This window comes from Monodon monoceros, unplaced genomic scaffold (assembly GCF_005190385.1).
Source record: "Monodon monoceros isolate NGI ecotype Baffin Bay Population unplaced genomic scaffold, NGI_Narwhal_1 Super_Scaffold_6, whole genome shotgun sequence".
Lineage (NCBI taxonomy): Eukaryota > Metazoa > Chordata > Mammalia > Artiodactyla > Monodontidae > Monodon > Monodon monoceros.
The window spans coordinates 37,992,197-38,010,046 of record NW_021703783.1 but is presented as its reverse complement, the minus strand read 5'-3'; the positions used below and the strand labels follow the sequence as shown (position 1 = coordinate 38,010,046).

General features: G+C 58.2%; 1 protein-coding gene across 15 annotated transcripts in view; it reads left to right on the top strand.

The window, feature by feature from the left end:
* Nucleotides 1–16,609, top strand: part of NCKAP5L (NCK associated protein 5 like) — a 43,437-nt gene extending 26,828 nt beyond the window's left edge. For 2 of the 15 annotated variants that reach the window (XM_029204848.1, XM_029204847.1), the window contains exons 2-13: nt 2,389–2,638; nt 3,133–3,194; nt 4,302–4,430; nt 5,139–5,207; nt 5,311–5,349; nt 6,061–6,180; nt 9,112–9,225; nt 10,338–12,967; nt 13,905–14,067; nt 14,328–14,409; nt 14,759–15,285; nt 15,587–16,608. In XM_029204848.1, coding sequence (XP_029060681.1) covers nt 3,159–3,194; nt 4,302–4,430; nt 5,139–5,207; nt 5,311–5,349; nt 6,061–6,180; nt 9,112–9,225; nt 10,338–12,967; nt 13,905–14,067; nt 14,328–14,409; nt 14,759–15,285; nt 15,587–15,805 — 4,128 coding nt within the window. In that variant the 5' untranslated portion in view covers nt 2,389–2,638; nt 3,133–3,158 and the 3' untranslated portion in view covers nt 15,806–16,608. Of the gene's footprint in view, nt 1–525; nt 542–2,130; nt 2,639–2,685; nt 2,706–3,132; nt 3,195–4,272; nt 4,431–5,138; nt 5,208–5,310; nt 5,350–6,060; nt 6,181–9,111; nt 9,226–10,337; nt 12,968–13,904; nt 14,068–14,327; nt 14,410–14,758; nt 15,286–15,586 lie in introns of those variants that run through there. The other 13 variants (XM_029204856.1, XM_029204842.1, XM_029204854.1 and 10 more) reach the window with 13 other exon arrangements.
* Nucleotides 16,610–17,850: the final 1,241 nt, after the last annotated feature.

Here is a 17,850-nt window from a genome sequence, read left to right as displayed (position 1 = left end):
TGGAGAGGGGGTAGGAGCTGCAGACTCTACTCCTTTGATCTGGCTGACTGAAAGGCCAGGACAGTCCCATCTTTTGGGGCTGGGGGGCCTTACATGACTGACTAGGCTGAAGAGATAGTGGTCACCCAGATTCACTCAGGGATGGGGCTGCACCCACCTCATCCCCGGGTTACCCAGAAACCCCCTGAGCAGCTGTTCCCCCTTCCCTGTCTCTGAAGGAGGGCCAGAGAGGCTCTGCTCTTCCTCCCTTCCGCCCCCTCCCTCCCCTCAGCACTGAGGTCACCTCCCTCTGAATCAGGCTTTTGCGGGGCGGGGTTGCCCGCTGGCAGTTCTGGCGGGAGAAGCCTCCCATTCAAGCTCGAGCTCCCACCCACTGCAGCTCCGTCCCTACCCATCCTGGCCAGCACCATGTGTTCCAGACCCACATCCACCATCTGGGATATGGTGTGGGACCACCAGAGGAATGCCTGAAACCAGGGCCATCCTGAAAAACCCAGGCCAGGGCTTTTCCTGGGCCCCAGGTGGGCTGAGCACAGAAGCTGTGAGTAGCAGTTGTGGGGCCTGAGGGAGGATGAGGGTGCTCGGCCCTGGGGAGGTGGGTCCCACTGACCCTGCAGGGACAGCCACTGGGGAACCGACCTGAGTTTTTTTTGGGGTTTTTTTTTGTGTGTTTGTTTTTTCTCATGAGATTTGGGTCGAAAACCCAGACTCTGAAGGGCCAAATTCCTAATTGGGCTCAGATTGGGAGCTAGAGGTGGTATTCTCTCTCTCGATCTTAATGTTCCCTAGAGGAGGGTAAAGATGCAGGAAGTTTTCTTTTCATCATAGAAATCTTGAGCTCAAACTCACCCTGCTCACAGCGTGCGTGCGTTGTCTCCCCAGCGCCAAGTTTAAATGCAGGCCTCTTCCCAGTGACTCAGCAACCCAGGCTGACAGCTTCCTGCCTGCCCTCTGCTTGTGGCCCTGCAGACACAGAGAAAACCCGTCGCCCTGAGTTGGCTGGACCACTTTGGCAGAGGGCAGTGGGGCTGAGTCCCAGCCTGCCTTCAGCCGACATCTCCGGAGCCTCTCCCAGGCCCTGCTCAGGATACGGAGACCCACCCCCATGACCAAGTTGCTGCACGCAGGGGGCTTGTCCCTCGGAGGGTCTCCCCTAGGTCACAGTGGGACTCAGGCCTCCCTGCCCTGGGATCCCCAGGGGCTCAGATCAGGAGGGTGGCAGTAGTTGGCTTTGTGGGGTGTGTTGGGTCTCTGCCCTCCTCAACACGCAAAGCCACATATACCTACTGCACAGCCAGCCCTCGCAGTCTGGGCCTCATGCCTAAGCGGGATGCTTTTTTATTTTTATTTTATTTTATTTTTTTTAGGATAAGATACCCTCCTAAACCACCTTCACCCTTAGTTTGGTTTTTGTTGTGTGAAGAAAACAAAGACTCGAGGTTTCTACTGTTTTATCTTTCCCTTTTCTGGCCTCCAGACACTGCCCTGTGCCTCCTACTCCCCTCCTTCATCCCCCTGTTTTTTTTTTACACTCCCCACCCCAGCCCCTCTACTCCTGGAGGTGTCCACTGGGGAACTAAGTGGTGAGGGGGCTGAGGGGACACTGGTGATCTGTGGGGACAGGCCTCTCCTAGAGCAGTGGGAGCCTCTGCCTGGCAAGAGGATGGTGGCCCAGAGATGGGTGATGTGGGGTGGCCTGGAACTGGTCCAATGGTGGAGGTAACCCGAGGCCTTTTTTGGTTTTAACCTCTATTTGTGTATGTGGGAAGGAGGATTTTTCCTGAATTTTTTTCGTTTCTTTCGAGGCCTGTCCATTTCTAAATATATCAAGCATGATAATGTTGAGAGCAAAATGAAGTTATACTTGATACATTTTTATGATGTTAAAATAACAAAGGACTTTAGATTGTGGCAGAGTGTTAAAAAATAAGCATTACACAGTTTTTCCTTTTATTCTGGTTTTCAGAAGCCCCCTTCCCATTATTGTGCACACATGCTTGTTCTCTCTCCCTCCCCCATCCCACCCAGAAAGGAGCATTCTCCCTTTCTGCTGTTACCCTTTCTCTTTCTAGGGTATCAGGCAGAGAAGAATGAGGACTGGGCTGGCCCTGCAGCTGGAGGGCTGGCAGGGACGGGGTTGAAGAGGAGGAGGCCCCTGAGGGCAGGGCAGAGGGGCAGCACCTCACATCTTCAGGAGACCCTCCTGCTCAGACCCCCTGGGTGACGGGCCTGGGACTCAGAGTCCACTTGCAAGTGAACCGCTGAAGTAGCAGTGGGCTCCAAAACGTGAAAAGCCTCCATTTATTGAGTCCATGCAAGACACTCTACATATCTCACTTCATGCTCCAACAACCCTTTGGACTAAGTATTCTTATCCCCATTTTACAGGTGAGGAACAGATTTTGCAGAGTCAGATTCTAACCCAGATCTCTCTAACTGCAAAGCTCTGAGAGCACCGGGACCAACTACACAGAGCACACAGTACAACGTGTGTGTACAGAGAGGTTGCATAGGAAGGGGGGACCCAGGCCCGTCCACTGTGCTTTGTGAACCTGCCATATGATGTGGGCAGCATCCTTTGCCTCTGGAGCGTGCTGCAGACCAGGCTGGCACCCCCGCCTTGCCCTCCTTTTCTGAGGTCAGTAGGAGAATCGGATGCGATTGATGATGCGTGAGAAAGCGCCAGCACACAGGGTGCACTCTGGGTATGTGGTATAGCTTGTGCCTCAGTTTCTTCATCTCACATATAGGTGTTGATAATAGCACTTAATTCCCTTTGTGGTTATGAGGATTAGAGAAGAATTTTGGAAGGGCTGTGTGGCTGTTCATTCCCCTCTGGCTGAGAGCTGGGGATGTTTGCACTGGCTCTTTCCTCTGCCTGGAATGCTTTTCCCATTCCAGGATTTCATCCAGCCTTCATTCAGGTCTCTGCCTTGCTGTCACCTCCAGAGCCTTCTTGGAACCTGATGTCTGTTCATTGGTTTATCTGGTATTACCTGCCTCCCCCAATAGAATGGGAGCCTCATAAAGGCAGGGCTTTCTCTAGCTTGTTTATCCCTATGGCCCGGGATGCCAGGCCGCAGGAACCCAATAAATGCATGGCTGACATCGTCTCCCTCTATGTCTCCACAGGCAAGGTGACCATTCTGGCTGCTTGCATGAGTGTGCCAGCCTGGGTGAGAAGGCAGAGACAGGTGAGAGGCTGTGGAGCCTGTGCGCGCTGGTGGTGGGGACTGGAGGAGGAGGGCTGGGGTGGGAGAGGCAGCCCCTGTGCCCCACGGGAGGGAAGAGCATTCAGATGCCTGATAGCTGCCGAGGGCTCCTCTCTTCCTTGGTCCAAAAGTGCTAAGCCCCTTTTGTGGGAGCTGCAGTGGGTCAGGGAGGCAAGTAGTTGGTGGTAGACTGGGGGCCTCCCACCTTTTATGTTAGGAAGGGTTTCCCATCTACTGGAAATTTCTGCAATATTTGTGCAGAGGAAGGAAATGAGTACTTTCCTCTAGCGGAGAAATTGAAACTCAGATGGAAGGTGAGGGCTAATCAGGTAAAGCCAGTCACTATGACAACAGTTTGGGGGCGGGGGGCGGGGATCACATAATGCGATACAGGTCAGAACCCTGGCTCTGTGTGCTCAGGCGTTGACACACTAGTCTGTACAGCTGTCAGTCTGTCTCTTATACGCCACGTATCACACCAAGAAGTGTGAGTGTGGACAGTGAAGTGAAGACAGTGACCCTGCCCTCGCAGAGTCTTGGGGGACAGTCACAGAGCCGTGCGGGAGCAGTACCTGACCCGGCCTTGGAGTGGGGGCCCTGGAGAATGAATAGGAAGGAGCTGGCCAAGCAGTAGGGGGGTAGGTGTCAAGAGACCCCTGCGGAGGGCCCAGCATGCACAGAGGCTGGTCCCCCGGGGCCTCGCTGCAAGCAGGGAGTCTTGGAGACCTGCAGGCCACCTCCCACTCTGCCCGAGAGGATACCGGGCGCCAGTCTGAGGCCAGCGTCAGCAGAGAATTCAGGTTTCTTGGCTCCTGGCCAGTGTCTGTGTGACCTGTGAGAGGGCGAGAGCAATTATGGGTTTTATAAAACAATGGTCTCTGTTCTTGAGATGGGAAGAGTGTGTCTATGTATCTGTCCCGTGAGCAGGAGTCTTAGCCTGGCCCTGAGTTGTTACAGTGTCCGTGGCACGGGGGTCACACTGATCCAAACTCCGAGAATACTGACAACTTTCATCTCTGTCCTCCTCCGCCTCCGCTCATCTCCCCATGCCCTGGAGTAGCCTGCGGGGCTTCTCTCACTTGTCCCCAGGGCCTGATGTCCGAGGCCATGGACCAGCCGGCCGGGAGCCCTGGAAACCCGAAGCCAGGAGAGGGTGGTGAGGGCAGCATGGAGCCGGGCACCTGCCAGGAGCTCCTGCACCGGCTGCGGGAGCTGGAGGTGGGGCACGGGGCGGCAGGGGGCAGCAGTGCTGGCCAGAGCCCTGGGGAGCTTGGGTGGGTTCTGGGGTGCGGGGGGCCTTCCTCTCAGCCTGCTTTGCCAGGCTGGAGCAGAGCTGAACGTTTCTTTAGCAGAGCCCCTCTGAGAACCCCTTTCCTTGCTCTTTGCAGCCTGCGTGCCAGCACAGGACAAGAGGCATGCGCAAGGGGGGGGCCATCCTAACCCCCAGAATGTCTCCCTTCTTTACCCCTCTTCTCCCCTTTCATGCCCCTGCTCTAGGAAAGGGGTGGCCGCAGAGGCCACAGAAAGGTCTCAGGAGTTGAGGGACAAAGACATGGATCCTTAAACTAGGCCTTTTACTACATTCCTAAGACCCTGCCCTCCTCCCTCCAGGCTCCTCTGCCCTCTCCCCAGGGAAATAAGGGTTACTTTTGGCACCTCCCACCTTCGGTCCTCCTGGTTGCTCTGTCTCCCCAGCCCCTGCAGCCTCACTGACTGAAGTTGGGGTAACAAAAAACCAGCCATCTCAGCTCTGCCTTCTTCATGCCCTGGGTCTGCAGGCCTCCCCCTGGCAGAATCAGACCAGAGCCAAGAGCTGGGGCAGGGGTAGAGCTAGTAGGCTCCTTGCCTCCCCTTCCCCAAGAGGGACTTGCCCGGGGGAAGAATGATCCCTTAGCTTCCTATTTGCCCTCCTCTTCCTTCCTGCAGGCAGAGAACTCGGCACTCGCCCAGGCCAATGAAAACCAGCGGGAGACCTACGAGCGCTGTCTGGACGAGGTCTGTGGAACTGATGCTCCCCACAGGGCGGATAGCTTGTCAATTCCAGGCAGAGGCTGGGTTGGCTGACAGCTCTTCCTCAGCTCTGCCTTTCTGTCCCCAGGTTGCCAACCATGTGGTGCAGGCGCTGCTGAACCAAAAGGTAAAAGGCCACAAGAGACTTTCTCACCCTCTGCCCTGAGCCTAGATGCCCTGGGAGGAGGCCCTGGGTACAGCAGGGGAGGTTCTTCCTGTGGACCCCTGTACCTGTTTAGATAGGGAATAGAGGAGGGTGGAAATGGCGTCTTGGCCCTCCAGTGAAGTCCCCTTTCTCTGTCTTGGACAGTCCATACTTGGCTAGGTAAGGCCAAGTCTCTGAGCTATGGTAACTTTGATTTGGGCTTGAATCCTTCTGTTATCCTGGCCCCAGCTAGTTTCTCCAGGTTTCGATGGCCCTGATAGCAATGTTGATGTTGTAAGCATAAGGTGACATCTAAATATTTACTCAAGTAGTGTGGGTAATTTCTTGACATGTGGGCCACTCTGACCCCCAGGTCTTCCTCTGCCTTATATGGGCCCTTCTTTGACGTGTGCTTTCTAAGAGGCAGGGGATTGGCTCCAGGATTGTGAAAGTTGCCAAAGGGAACGGAATTACCTCTGACCAGGGGTGGTAAACGTTAGAAAATTTACCATCCCCAGAAGATGTGATAGCCATAAACATAGGCAGGGTCAGCTCCCTCAAAGAAGGAGGTTGCAAGAGAAGGGCATGCCCAGCAGGAGTGCCCGCTGCTCTGATGAAGGCGACTGTGCTCATACCACTCTCCCTCTCCCCACCATCCTCTCTTTGTCTTCCTCCACCTCCCGGGGGTGGCAGGACCTGCGGGAGGAGTGCATCAAGCTGAAGAAGAGGGTATTTGACCTGGAACGGCAGAACCAGATGCTGAGCGCCCTGTTTCAGCAGAAACTTCAGCTCACAGCAGGCTCCCTCCCTCAGGTGGGCACAAGAGATACTCCTTCCTTCCTCACATCTCGGCTTCCTGCCTCCCCCCAGCCCTGTCAATATCATCACCCTCTCTTCTCTCAGACACCTACAGAAGTAGGCCGTCAGCCATTGCCCTCCATTCTGGGGCCTGGGGCCATCCAGGGCAGGCCGACCTAGCCTGATAGATCTGAGCCTTAGATGAGGGAGAAACTTCCTGAGTTCCCTTAAGCTTGGCTCTCCCCCACCTCCCAGGTGCTCCCCGCCCAGCTGGACTGTATCCCTTCATGTTGACAGAAAAGATCCTTGCTTCCTCCTCCTTCAGATGGGTGGAGGCTGAAAATGCCATTATTTCGAGCTCCCAAGGGGCCCCTTTGGCCACTGCGTTGCCTTCTTCTTGGCCAGGGGCAGGGGTGGGGCCAGGTGTAAGGCACCCAATGCTTGGTGTCACAGAGAGGTCAGGAAAGGCACTTCACCTGGATGACTCTCTGCATGCCTAGCTGCATGTGCTCACCCACTGACCCAAGCATGGCTGCAGACGCTGTCCCTGCTTCTAGCCCTGAAACCTGCCTTACCCAGGAGAAGCAGGAGGCTACTGGGAATAAGTCCTGGGCTCAGTTAAGATGTCACTTGGGGTCCACTCTGTCAGGAAGCCCCAAGGATGGGGTGAGACCTGGGTGGGTCAGGAGCGGCTCCAGGTACCTGAGGTGAACGGTGGGTTCTGAGGTCAACCAGCACACCGCCAACCCACCCCGACCTTGACAAGAAGAGAAACGCCTTGTGTGTATGTCTGAATTTGTGTGTCTGTGATGCAAACCAGGCAGCTCTTGGCCCCCAGATCCTGAGCAGGATGCCCTCAGCTCTCTGGGAAACCTGACCCCTGGCAGAGAAAGCGTCTCACCACCATGGCCTTTCCACAGCCCCTGTCTCACCAGGCCGGTGCAGACCTGGGTGAATCAGCGGCAGTGACTCTGCAGCTCCCCCTGCCTTGGGTCTGTCCCTACTGTAGGGTTGACCCAGGAATCCCCAGAGACCTGACCCACACCAGCCAAGTTTACCCTGTTGTCCATACCCTTCTCAGTGACTGATGATAACAGAGGTGTAGGCCATCCTGAAATCATTTGTTTTTTACTTAAATGAATTCTGGGATTTGAATTGGGAATTTTAAAATGAATTTTGGGGTTTGGGACCATAGATTGATCTTTCCCAGAAGTAACATGACATAATGGAAAGAGCACGAACCTTGGCCTCAGATAAACTTGGGTTGGGTCCCTAACTTATCTAATTCTTAGCTGTGCGACCTTGGGTAAATTATTTAACCACACAAACCAGAGGTTTTTTCCCTTATAAATGGGGATAAAAATACCTCTATTGCAGGTTGTTGTGAGGATTAAATGAGATAATATCTAGTGCTTGGCCCATAGTACATAGTCAATGACTGGTGGCTAGTTGTCATTATTAATGTTATTTCCAAGTTGTGCTTCGCTAGGATGGAGGCTCCATTGAGCAAATGCTAATTAAGCTCTTACTGTGAGCAGTGCCTTTGCCAACAGAATTGGACAGAGCTGTGGCCTGTGCAGAGCGAACGTAACCGCTGAGAGCTGGGGATGCTGGACACTAAGGCAGGGCTACAGAGTGTGACACTGCTGACCAAGAGCCCAAGGGGCAGAGAGGCCATCAGAGATGGGCTGGGGAGGGTTCCTTGAAGGAGGTGACGTCAGACCTGGGCCCTGATGGATGGGAGATTTTAAAAGACTGCAGTAGGGGTCTGGGAGAAGGGGTTTCCTGTGGAAGGAACAGAGCAGGGAATCCTAGGGAGCCGAGAGTTGTTTAGCTGGACTTGAGCAAAGGATGTGTAAAGAGTGAGTGAGAGAGAGAGCTGGGGATGGTGTCAGGGAAGAACCAGCAGGCCCGGCCGGAATGCCGGCAGAGGGCTTCAGACTTGTCTCTGGAGGCAGTGGGCAGGCAGAGGAGGCTATGAGTACAGAGACGCTTTAGACAAAGAAGAAAAAGATGCTTTAGGCTGCCTGGTACACAGGAGATTGAAAAGCCACCCAGCCAGGTCAGAGAGACTGAAATGCTGAGCAGGCTAGAGGTGTGAGGATCGTGGGCCGCAGGAGAGGCTGCAGCTGGCCAGGCTGGAGGGGAGGCAGAGACACCGCAGAGACAGGATTTAACAGCCATGGAGAATGAGACGGGGAGAGTTAAAGCTGACTTGTATCTAGTCGACATGCCTAGCAGAAGGGGAATGAGAGAGAAGTGATCCATGATTAAGTACTACTTTTGTGGGAATTCCCTGGTGGTCCAGTGGTTAGGACTCCACTCTTCCACTGCAGGGGGCGTAGGATTGATCCCTGGTTGGGGAACTAAGATCCCACATGCCGTGTGGTGCAGCCAAAAACAATACTACTTTTGTAATCCTCAGAGCAGAGATTTCACATGAGGCCATTCAGGGGAGACAGAAGTGATAACTCCCACCATCTCTTTTCCAGGACCCAGTAACAAATGCCTCTTCCCTTAGTCTCAGCCAACCCCGTGGATGCTGGGTCACGGGTAGTCAGAACAAGAAGGGGCCTCGAGGCTCACCCTCTCTGTAATCAGGGAGGAGGACCCTCAGAAAAGCAGAGGGTCCTGGAGGCTCGCTGGACACCTGGGTTAGGCCTGCCACTGCCTGCTGGCCCAGGGGCACTCCTCTTTCTCCAGATCTCCCTACCCTGTCCCACCTCCCGGCCACCTGGGCTTGCACATCTTCAATCTACCTGTGCTGTGGTCTCCCGAGGCTCCTCTGACCAAGTGGTGAGAGCCACACCTTGGGCCGGGAGATGTCACCCAAGGAACAGACTTGGAAGAATGTTTCCCTGCCCCTGGATGGGAAGCCATAGCTTCCTGTGGGAGTAGGGACCTGGGACGGACAGCACCTGCGCTAACCTCGCCTCTCCCCTGCAGATCCCACTCGCCCCACTCCAGCTGCCTTCAGAGCCACCAGCCTCTCCCTCCCTGAGCTCCGCTGAGGGACCGGCCACCTTGCTGCCTCTGGGGCGCTGTGCTGGGCAGAGAGAGGTAGGAGCGCTGGGCACTGTGGTCTGTGGCTCTGCTGGCTCCGGGCTCGTCAGCCGGTGCTTCACGGCTGTTTCCTAATGAGTCCCAGGGGAAGGGCTGCTTCCGGGCACACAGATTCTTGTCCAGGCTGGGTGTGAGCCCTCAGCTGTCAGCCTCGTACCAAGAAAAACAGATCCCCACCCCCAGCCACTGGTCTCGTGAGCAAAGGCGTTATAGTGCAGCAGTCAGACCCACAGTTAATACTTCCTGAGCTCTTAGTCTGTGCCAGGCACTGTGCTGGACACCCGGATCTCATTTATATTCTTTTTTTGGTAATTTTTGGCATAAATTTATAATCATATACATATTTACTTATCCCAGTGCAGAACTATTACTCATTCATTCTTTTGCATATCTGGTTTCATTCATCTTATTTTGTGAGATTAAACATAATCACCATCCTATTTTACAGGTGATACAATGAAGCTTAGAGATTAAATAACTTGCTGAAAGTCATATAACTGGTTAAGCAGTAGACCTAGGTCTTGAACCCCTACAATCTGGCTCTAGAGCCCATGTAGTTAACCACTGTACCAGATTAGACGGGGCCTAAGAAGGGGCCTGGGAGAAGCAGGAAAGGGTTTGCAATGGAGTCATTCCCAGTCTGCTTCTCCACGGGGATCAGCTCAGCAGGACAGCTGCCTGACCTGAGGAGGCCCGGGCTTGCCTGCAGCAACTGACTTAGGACTTGGCCACATCACATCCCTTTCTTGAGTCTGTGTTCTTTCTGGAGCCTGAGAAATGGACAGGCCTCCCTCCCCTGGGGCAAACATAGATACCAGGGTTGTAGGTGGTCAGCCCTGTTGACCCACAAATACTGGTAGCAAGTGGTGCTGAGATAACCAGAAAGGGAGATGGGTGCCCACCCAACCCCAGGTGTGCCAGGAAGGACAGTTGGGGTAACCCGGACTCAGAGACTCCTGAGGAAGCTTTCCAGCATATCCCAGAAGCTATCAGTTCCTTTTTGGGGACACAGACAAACCAGGCCAGCTCTGTTCCTGGCATACTCAGTTATGCCAGCTCGGGTCCCCGGCCTGCACACAGTCTCCTCCTCATGCCATTTCTCCCCCAAGGTGTGTTGGGAGCAGCAGCTGCGGCCAGGAGGCCCAGGACCCCCGGCCGCCCCACCCCCAGCGCTGGAGGCCCTATCCCCGTTCCTTCGAAAGAAAGCCCAGATCCTGGAGGTGCTGAGAGCCCTGGAAGAGACTGACCCCTTGCTTCTGTGCTCACCTGCCACCCCCTGGCCGCCTCCAGGCGAGGGTTCCAGCTCCCCAGAGCCCATCAATGGCGAGCTATGTGGCCCACCTCAGCCTGAACCCTCTCCCTGGGCCCCCTACCTGCTACTAGGTCCTGGTAGCCTGGGAGGCCTGCTGCACTGGGAGCGCCTCTTAGGGGCCCCAGGGGAGGAAGAGAGTGCTGGGCGGCCCTGGGGCCCTAGTAGGGGCTCCCCACAGGCCCAGGGCACCGGTTCCGGGCCACCCTGCGCCCCAGGCAGCAGCTCCTCCTCCTCTTCTGATGAGGCAGGTGACCCCAACGAGGCACCCAGCCCTGACACCCTGCTCGGGGCCCTGGCCCGCAAACAGTTGAACCTGGGCCAGCTCCTTGAGGACACAGAGTCTTACCTACAGGCCTTCTTGGCCGGGGCTGCTTGCCCACTCGGCGGGGAACAGCCGGGTCCCAGGCAGCCATCCTCCCCAGACCAGGGGCCCCAACAGCTGTCCAAGTCCAAAGGCCTCCCCAAGTCAGCTTGGGGAGGGGGTACCCCGGAGGCCCACAGGCCGGGCTTTGGTGCTACCTCAGAGGGCCAGGGGCCCCTCCCCTTCCTCAGCGTGTTCATGGGTGCAGGGGACGCCCCCCTGGGCTCACGGTCTGGCCACCCCCACTCCTCATCTCAGGTGAAAAGCAAGCTCCAAATTGGCTCCCCTTCTCCCGGGGAAGCCCAAGGACCCCTTCTGCCCTCTCCAGCCAGAGGTCTCAAGTTTCTAAAGCTGCCTCCAGCCTCAGAGAAGGTACCCAGCCCAGGGGGCCCCCAGCTCAGCCCCCAGCTCCCCCGGAACTCCCGAATCCCCTGTCGGAACAGTGGCTCAGACGGCAGCCCCTCCCCGCTGCCGGCCCGCAGGGGTCTGGGCGGAGGAGAGCTGTCCCCAGAGGGGGTGCAGGGTCTGCCCACCAGCCCGTCACCCTGCCCCACAACCCCAGATTCTGCACAGCTCAGACCTCCCCAGCCAGCCTTGTCCACTACGCTTTCCCCGGGACCAGTGGTGTCTCCTTGCTACGAGAACATTCTGGACCTTTCCCGGAGCACCTTTAGGGGGCCTTCCCCAGAGCCACCTCCATCTCCGCTGCAGGTGCCCACCTACCCACAACTAACTCTGGAGGTGCCACGGGCCCCTGAGGTCCTCAGAAGCCCTGGAGTCCCCTCCAGCCCTTGCCACCCAGAATCCTGCCCCTATGAGAGTGCCCAGGAGAAGAGTTTGGACAAGGCAGGCTCGGAGTCTCCCCACCCTGGCCGCAGGACCCCCGGCAGCTCGTCCAAGAAACCTGGTCAGGGGCCAGGCCGGCGACCTGGGGATCCTGGCTACACACCTCTGCGGGACAGACTAGCAGCCCTGGGGAAACTGAAGACTGGCCCCGAGGGGCCCCAGGGCCCAGAAAAGAATGGGGTGCCAGCTAGGCCTGGCACCGAGAAGGCCCGGGGAGGAGGGAAGTCAGGGGAGAGCACTGGAGACACAGCGCCCTCTGCCTCCAGGCCCCCTGAGCAGCCAGAAGCCAAGGGGGCCCTGCGGGGGGCCGTGGCCTTAGGCACAAGCAGCCTGAAGCAACAGGAATCTGGGCTCCTGGGGGACCCTGGGTCCCGAGTCTACTCTTCCCACTCCATGGGGGCCCGGGTGGACCTGGAGCCTGTCTCACCAAGGAGCTGCCTCACCAAAGTGGAGCTGGCCAAGAGCCGGCTGGCAGGGGCCCTGTGCCCCCAGGTACCCCGCACCCCTGCCAAAGTGCCAACCTCAACCCCCAGCCTCGGCAAGCCCAATAAGAGTCCCCATGGCAGCCCGACAAAGCTGCCTTCTAAGTCGCCCACCAAGGTGGTGCCCCGACCTGTGGCCCCACCAGCCACCAAGGAGCCCCCCAAACCTGACAAGGGGAAGGGCCCACCCTGGGCAGACTGCAGCGGCACTACGGCCCAGCCCACACCCCCAGCACCTGGCCCTGCCGACCCAGGCCCAGGCCCTGAGGGGCGGGCCCCACACTCGGCCATTGAGGAGAAGGTGATGAAGGGCATCGAGGAGAACATGCTGCGGCTCCAGGGCCAGGAGCGGGCCCCCGGCACCGAGGCCAAGCACCGCAACGCTAGCAGCATCGCCAGCTGGTTCGGCCTTAAGAAGAGCAAGCTGCCAGCGCTGAACCGCCGCACAGAGGCCGCCAAGGGCAAGGAAGGGGCTGGCGGGGGCTCCCCGCTCCGGAAGGAGGTCAAGATGGAAGCCCGGAAGCTGGAGGCCGAGAGCCTCAACATCTCCAAGCTGATGGCCAAGGCAGAAGACCTGCGCCGGGCACTGGAGGAGGAGAAGGCCTACCTGAGCAGCAGGGCCCGGCCACGGCCCGGGGGACCAGCGCCAGGGCCCGGTGCAGGCCTGGGGCAGGTGCAGGGCCAGCTGGCCGGCATGTACCAGGGTGCGGACACTTTCATGCAGCAGCTGCTCAACAGGTGAGAGCCTGGGACCAGCTGGCAGGTCCCTACACGGGCATCCCTGGGGTTGGGACTGCCTTTCCCAGGAACTAGGGCTTCCCAGAGGTCAAAGGATGTAGGAGGTCAAATGAAATGGCACCAAAGCATCTTGAGGGTTAACGGCCTGGCCCAGAGGAGAGACTGGGGCCTCGAACAAGGGGCCAGGGGTTTGTGTCCCAGCTCCCCTCCTCTATGGCTGGCTGATATTCAACTTGCTGAGACCCAGTTTCTCATTTAAGAAGAGTTAACAGTCCACATTTTCTTGGACTGTCTTGAGTCAGGTGAGGCAGCCTGTCTGAGGTGCAGCATTGCAGTAGTTAAGGGACTGCTGGTACCTAACTGGGCTGATGCAGGTCTTCTCCCTCCGGGGTTTTCTATCCTGTAGAAAAAGGAGGGCTCCCTTCCCATCTTGCCCTTTGGCACCTGCCACAGACTCAGCAAAAGGAGCTGTGGTTTAGAGAAGGGGCTACCCCATCTTGGGGCTGCTGTGTCTGGGCCAGGTAAGGCAGAATGTCCTCAGGAATCGGGCTCCAGGTAGGGTGTGGTTTGGACAGCAAGTGCGCTCAAAGTCAGCTGGGGTAGGCAGGGTGTGTCACATGTGGACCAGTATGTGACCGAGTCTGCTCTCTACCGGCAGACATTGTTGGAGAGGTCTCTAGGCTTGACCCTGGGTAGCTTTGGGGGAGTTCTCCCATATTCCCTGCCCCTGCTGATCCTCTGGAGTTTTACCTGGGGTCTTGGCCTGTTGCTGGTGTCAGGAGAGGTGGATGTGGGAAGCCACCAGGGATATGTCCTCTTCCCCAGGGGCAGGGAGCAGTGGGTGCGTCACTAGGCCCAGCACCATTGGAGGGAGGGAGGCCAGAATGTGTGAGTGGGCTCAGGCCTCCCTCACAGCAATCTGCACTGCCTCCCCTAGGGTGGATGGCAAGGAGCTGCCCCCCAAGAGCTGGCGGGAGCCCAAACCTGAGTATGGCGATTTCCAGCCAGTGTCCTCTGACCCCAAGAACCCCTGGCCGGCCTGTGGGCCCCGAAATGGCCTGGTGGGCCCTCTTCAGGGCTGCGGAAAACCTCCTGGGAAGGTAAGTTCCTGGGGCGCGGGCTGGGTGGAGGGCCTGGCTCTGTGGCCCTGCCAGGTCTCTTACCGCCTGGAGGGCTCCCCTTCCCTGGGGCCTGGAAGCTGCTGGATGCCTTTCTGGTCTCCGAGGAGAATGGGGAGAGGAGAGGGCCTCCTGAGGGCTGGCAGGTTGCCAGGACTCTCAGACCCATACTCCAAGGATCCTGATGGAGGGGGTTAGGGTGGAGGAGGAATGGGCTCTGAGGTCTCCTGTACTCTGTACAGCCAAGCAGCGAGCCGGGGAGGCGGGAAGAGATGCCCTCAGAGGACAGTCTGGCTGAGCCAGTGCCCACCTCACATTTCACAGGTCAGCAGGGTCAAGGGCCAAGGCTGGGACCTGCCCCTTACCCCCTGCTTGCTTTACTCCTTCCTGTCACCACGGCAGGTGTCAGGCCCTATAGCATCTTGGTGCCAAGCATCAGTGGGCACTGGGGCTGCACAGGAATAAATCCCTCCCTGCCTAATAGGGTACCTGCCCTGCCCTCTTCCCCAGGACTAGGGGAGGTGGGGCAGGGCAGGCAGGGATGACTGAGCCGGTGGGGCCAGGAGGGGCCCAGACCAAGGGTGGAACCTGGGCAGGGGCAGAAAGCCAGAAGAAAGCAGAGGGGCTGAGCCGCCTGCAGCTTCACATCCCTGACTTCCCCTCCCCTCCCCAGCCTGTGGCTCTTTGACTCGAACTCTGGACAGTGGCATTGGGACCTTCCCGCCCCCAGACCATGGCAGCAGTGGGACCCCCAGTAAGAATCTTCCCAAGACCAAGCCGCCACGGCTGGAGCCCCCGGCCGGGGTGCCCCCAGCTCGGCCCCCACCCCTTACCAAAGTCCCCCGCCGTGCCCACACACTGGAGCGTGAGGTGCCTGGCATAGAGGAGCTGCTGGTGAGCGGGCGGCACCCCAGCATGCCGGCCTTCCCCGCCCTGCTCACCGCTGCTCCGGGCCACCGGGGCCATCAGACCTGTCCCCACGGTGAGTGCCTGGGCAGGGGGGTGGGCCTCTCTGGGAGCTCCACCCACCACCCACCTTCCCCTTGTCCCCGGATAGATCCTTGTGAAGACCCAGGCCCTCCTGCTCCTGTCCAGCTGGCCAAGAACTGGACCTTCCCCAACGCGAGGGCAGCCAGCGGCTCCTCTGACCCTTTCCTATGCCCACCCCGACAACTGGAGGGGCTGCCCAGGACCCCCATGGTGAGCATGGCCGAAGGGGAAAGGGGAACAGCACTGGAGGGCAGGAGGGAACGACATGGGGTGAGGTACAGCCCTGTCCGGGAGGAGGACTGAGTGGGCAGTCCACCCCCCACCCCCACCTTCTCACACCCCTCTTGGGGAAAGGGCTTCTCTCCCTTCCGGAACCTTGGTAGGACTGTAGGACTGTGCTCAGTCGCGCCTCCAGCCTGCTTCCTCTGCAGCGCCCCCGTCAGGTGGGCAGAGCCTCTCAGGCGGGGAGGGGTGAGAGGAGCTTCCTCCCGAGCCTTCCCTCCTTCCCCAGGCCCTGCCCGTGGACGTGGACGGAAAGCGGAGCCTGGAGCCCAGCCGCCCAGCTCCTGCGCCCCAGGGCCCAGCGTTTGGGGGGAGCCGCACCCCCAGCACATCGGACGTGGGCGAGGAAGGGAGAGTGGCCAGTGGGGGCCCCCCGGGGCTGGAGACCTCAGAGTCTCTCAGTGACTCACTCTATGACTCGCTGTCCTCCTGCGGGAGTCAGGGCTGAGCGGTTGCAGCGGCCACGCCCCGCTCTGGCGTCGGCTCGCCTCACGCCCCGCCCCCTCGGGGCCCGTGGGGCCCCTCCCTGAAGGGACCAAGGAGGTAGATGGACAAGAAGGTGAAGGGGGTCCTCGGCACACCCCACTGCCCGCCGCTGCTGTGGAGGAGATGACCGCTCTCAGCTCAGGGAGAGACCCCACCCTTGGTCCCTTCTCTCACCCAGAGTAAGGCTCTTCCTCTGCGGGACTGGGGGTTCGAGGCCGCTGTGTCCCGGCCCCCAGCTCCCACTTCAGGCTGAGCCATCTTGTGGTGCTGGGCTTCCTGCCCACCAGCCGTGCCATCTCCCCACCCTGGCAGCTCCCCTGCCTCAGAAGCCCCGTGCTGGTGGAGTTCAGGGGCGAGGGGTCAAGTTGCCTTCTCTCTGTCTGCCCTGGCCCTCCGCTGTCTGGATGGTGCTGCCCTCTCCTGCCCCATGTCTTTGGGGCCCATTTGTTGTCTTTTTTGTTGTTGTTTTTTTTTATATTAAAGCACCTGGCCCAGTCTCCACCCGCCCGCGCCCCTTCCCCCCATCCCCGCACTGCGGTTAATTTATCTGTTGTTAAAAAACGCGGCTGCTCTGCTTCCAGCCTCTGCTTCTGCCGTATCCCTAATAAAACGTGGAGGCCCCTCCCTGCCCCTGACTCAGCTCATTCTGTGGGAGGACTCAGGGATGGACAGGCAGGTGGAGACTGCGTGGGCACCGGGGTGCAGGACTCCAGGGCCCTGGACTCTGCTCCAGGCTCCCTTGTGAGGCAGCTCCCTCCACCAGGGCCACTGGCTGGAGTCACCCTAGAAGGTAACTAAGGGTTGGGGAAGTGGGGTCTGTTTAGACCTGGAATGGTGCCTGGGGGTGGGGAAATTCCCCTGGCACAGGGCTTGGGCGGGGCAGAAGGCTGGGCTGCCCCTTGGAGAGAAGAAGATGGGGAGGGTGTCTTTGGGCGTGCGCTCAAACCCTGGACATACCAGCTCAGGTGGGACGTGCAGACTCTGAGCTTCAGGGGCCCAGGAGTAGACAGAGTTAAGTGTCCACACCTCCCGTTGTCGTGAAGTGAGGCACAACTGGGCCTCCAACTTGCCGCCTTCTAGTCTCTCCACAGACTTTGGGCTTTCCTCAGAGCTTCTTGCCCCTATTTCTACCTCAGATTTCAGCCAGAAGTTCCCCTGGCTCTCAAATTCTCACTTTAGGATGGGGAGGCCAGGAATGAGGCGGCGTGGAAGGGTCTCCGTGTGACGTGAGAAGGCCATGGGGTGAGTGGTTGTCGCCCTCCAGCCCTTGGATTTCCTGTTAGGCGTGGAGTTGGACAGTGACCTGAAGGTGACCCAGGTGGCCCCAGCCCATCTCACAGTGGCCAGTCAAGTTGAGCCTATAGGAAGGCCTCCTTCCGGCCCAGGTTGCAAGATGTGGGGTGACTCGTCCAGAGCACACCCGCTGCCGTTGTCTGCACTCACCGTCTCCCCATGACATACGTCTGGAGGCCACCTGGGCATCATGCATGCTCAACACCCCTGGCCTTGTGGCTGGGACTGGACAGTTCATCATGGAGATAGGGGGCCCTGTACTGAATACATGGTCTTTGTTGACATCACAGGCTTGCCAAGCTGAGGTAAGGGGTGCCTGGACAGGGAGTAGTGCTGGGCCTGTTCACAACTCGGTTATACCACTGGATGCTATCCTGTACTCTGACCAGCCCAAGGAAGGTCAGGGGCGGGGAGGTTGTTAACGCCTCCCTTTATACTAGCAGTGTCTCTCCAGCCCTGAATGGTCCAGAGAGCAGTGAAAGAACTCCCCGTTAAATACCTACCATATTGCCAGCCTCCTGATTCATTTCATAGATGAAGACGTTGAAGCTCAAAAACATTCAATGGGGGAATTTCTTGGTGGTCCAGTGGTTAAGACTCTGTGCTCCCAGTGCAGGGGCATGGATTCGATACCTGGTAGGGGAACTAAGAGCCTGCATGCCACATGGCGCAGCCAAAAAAAAAAAAAAAAATTCAGTGATTTTCCAAGGCTGA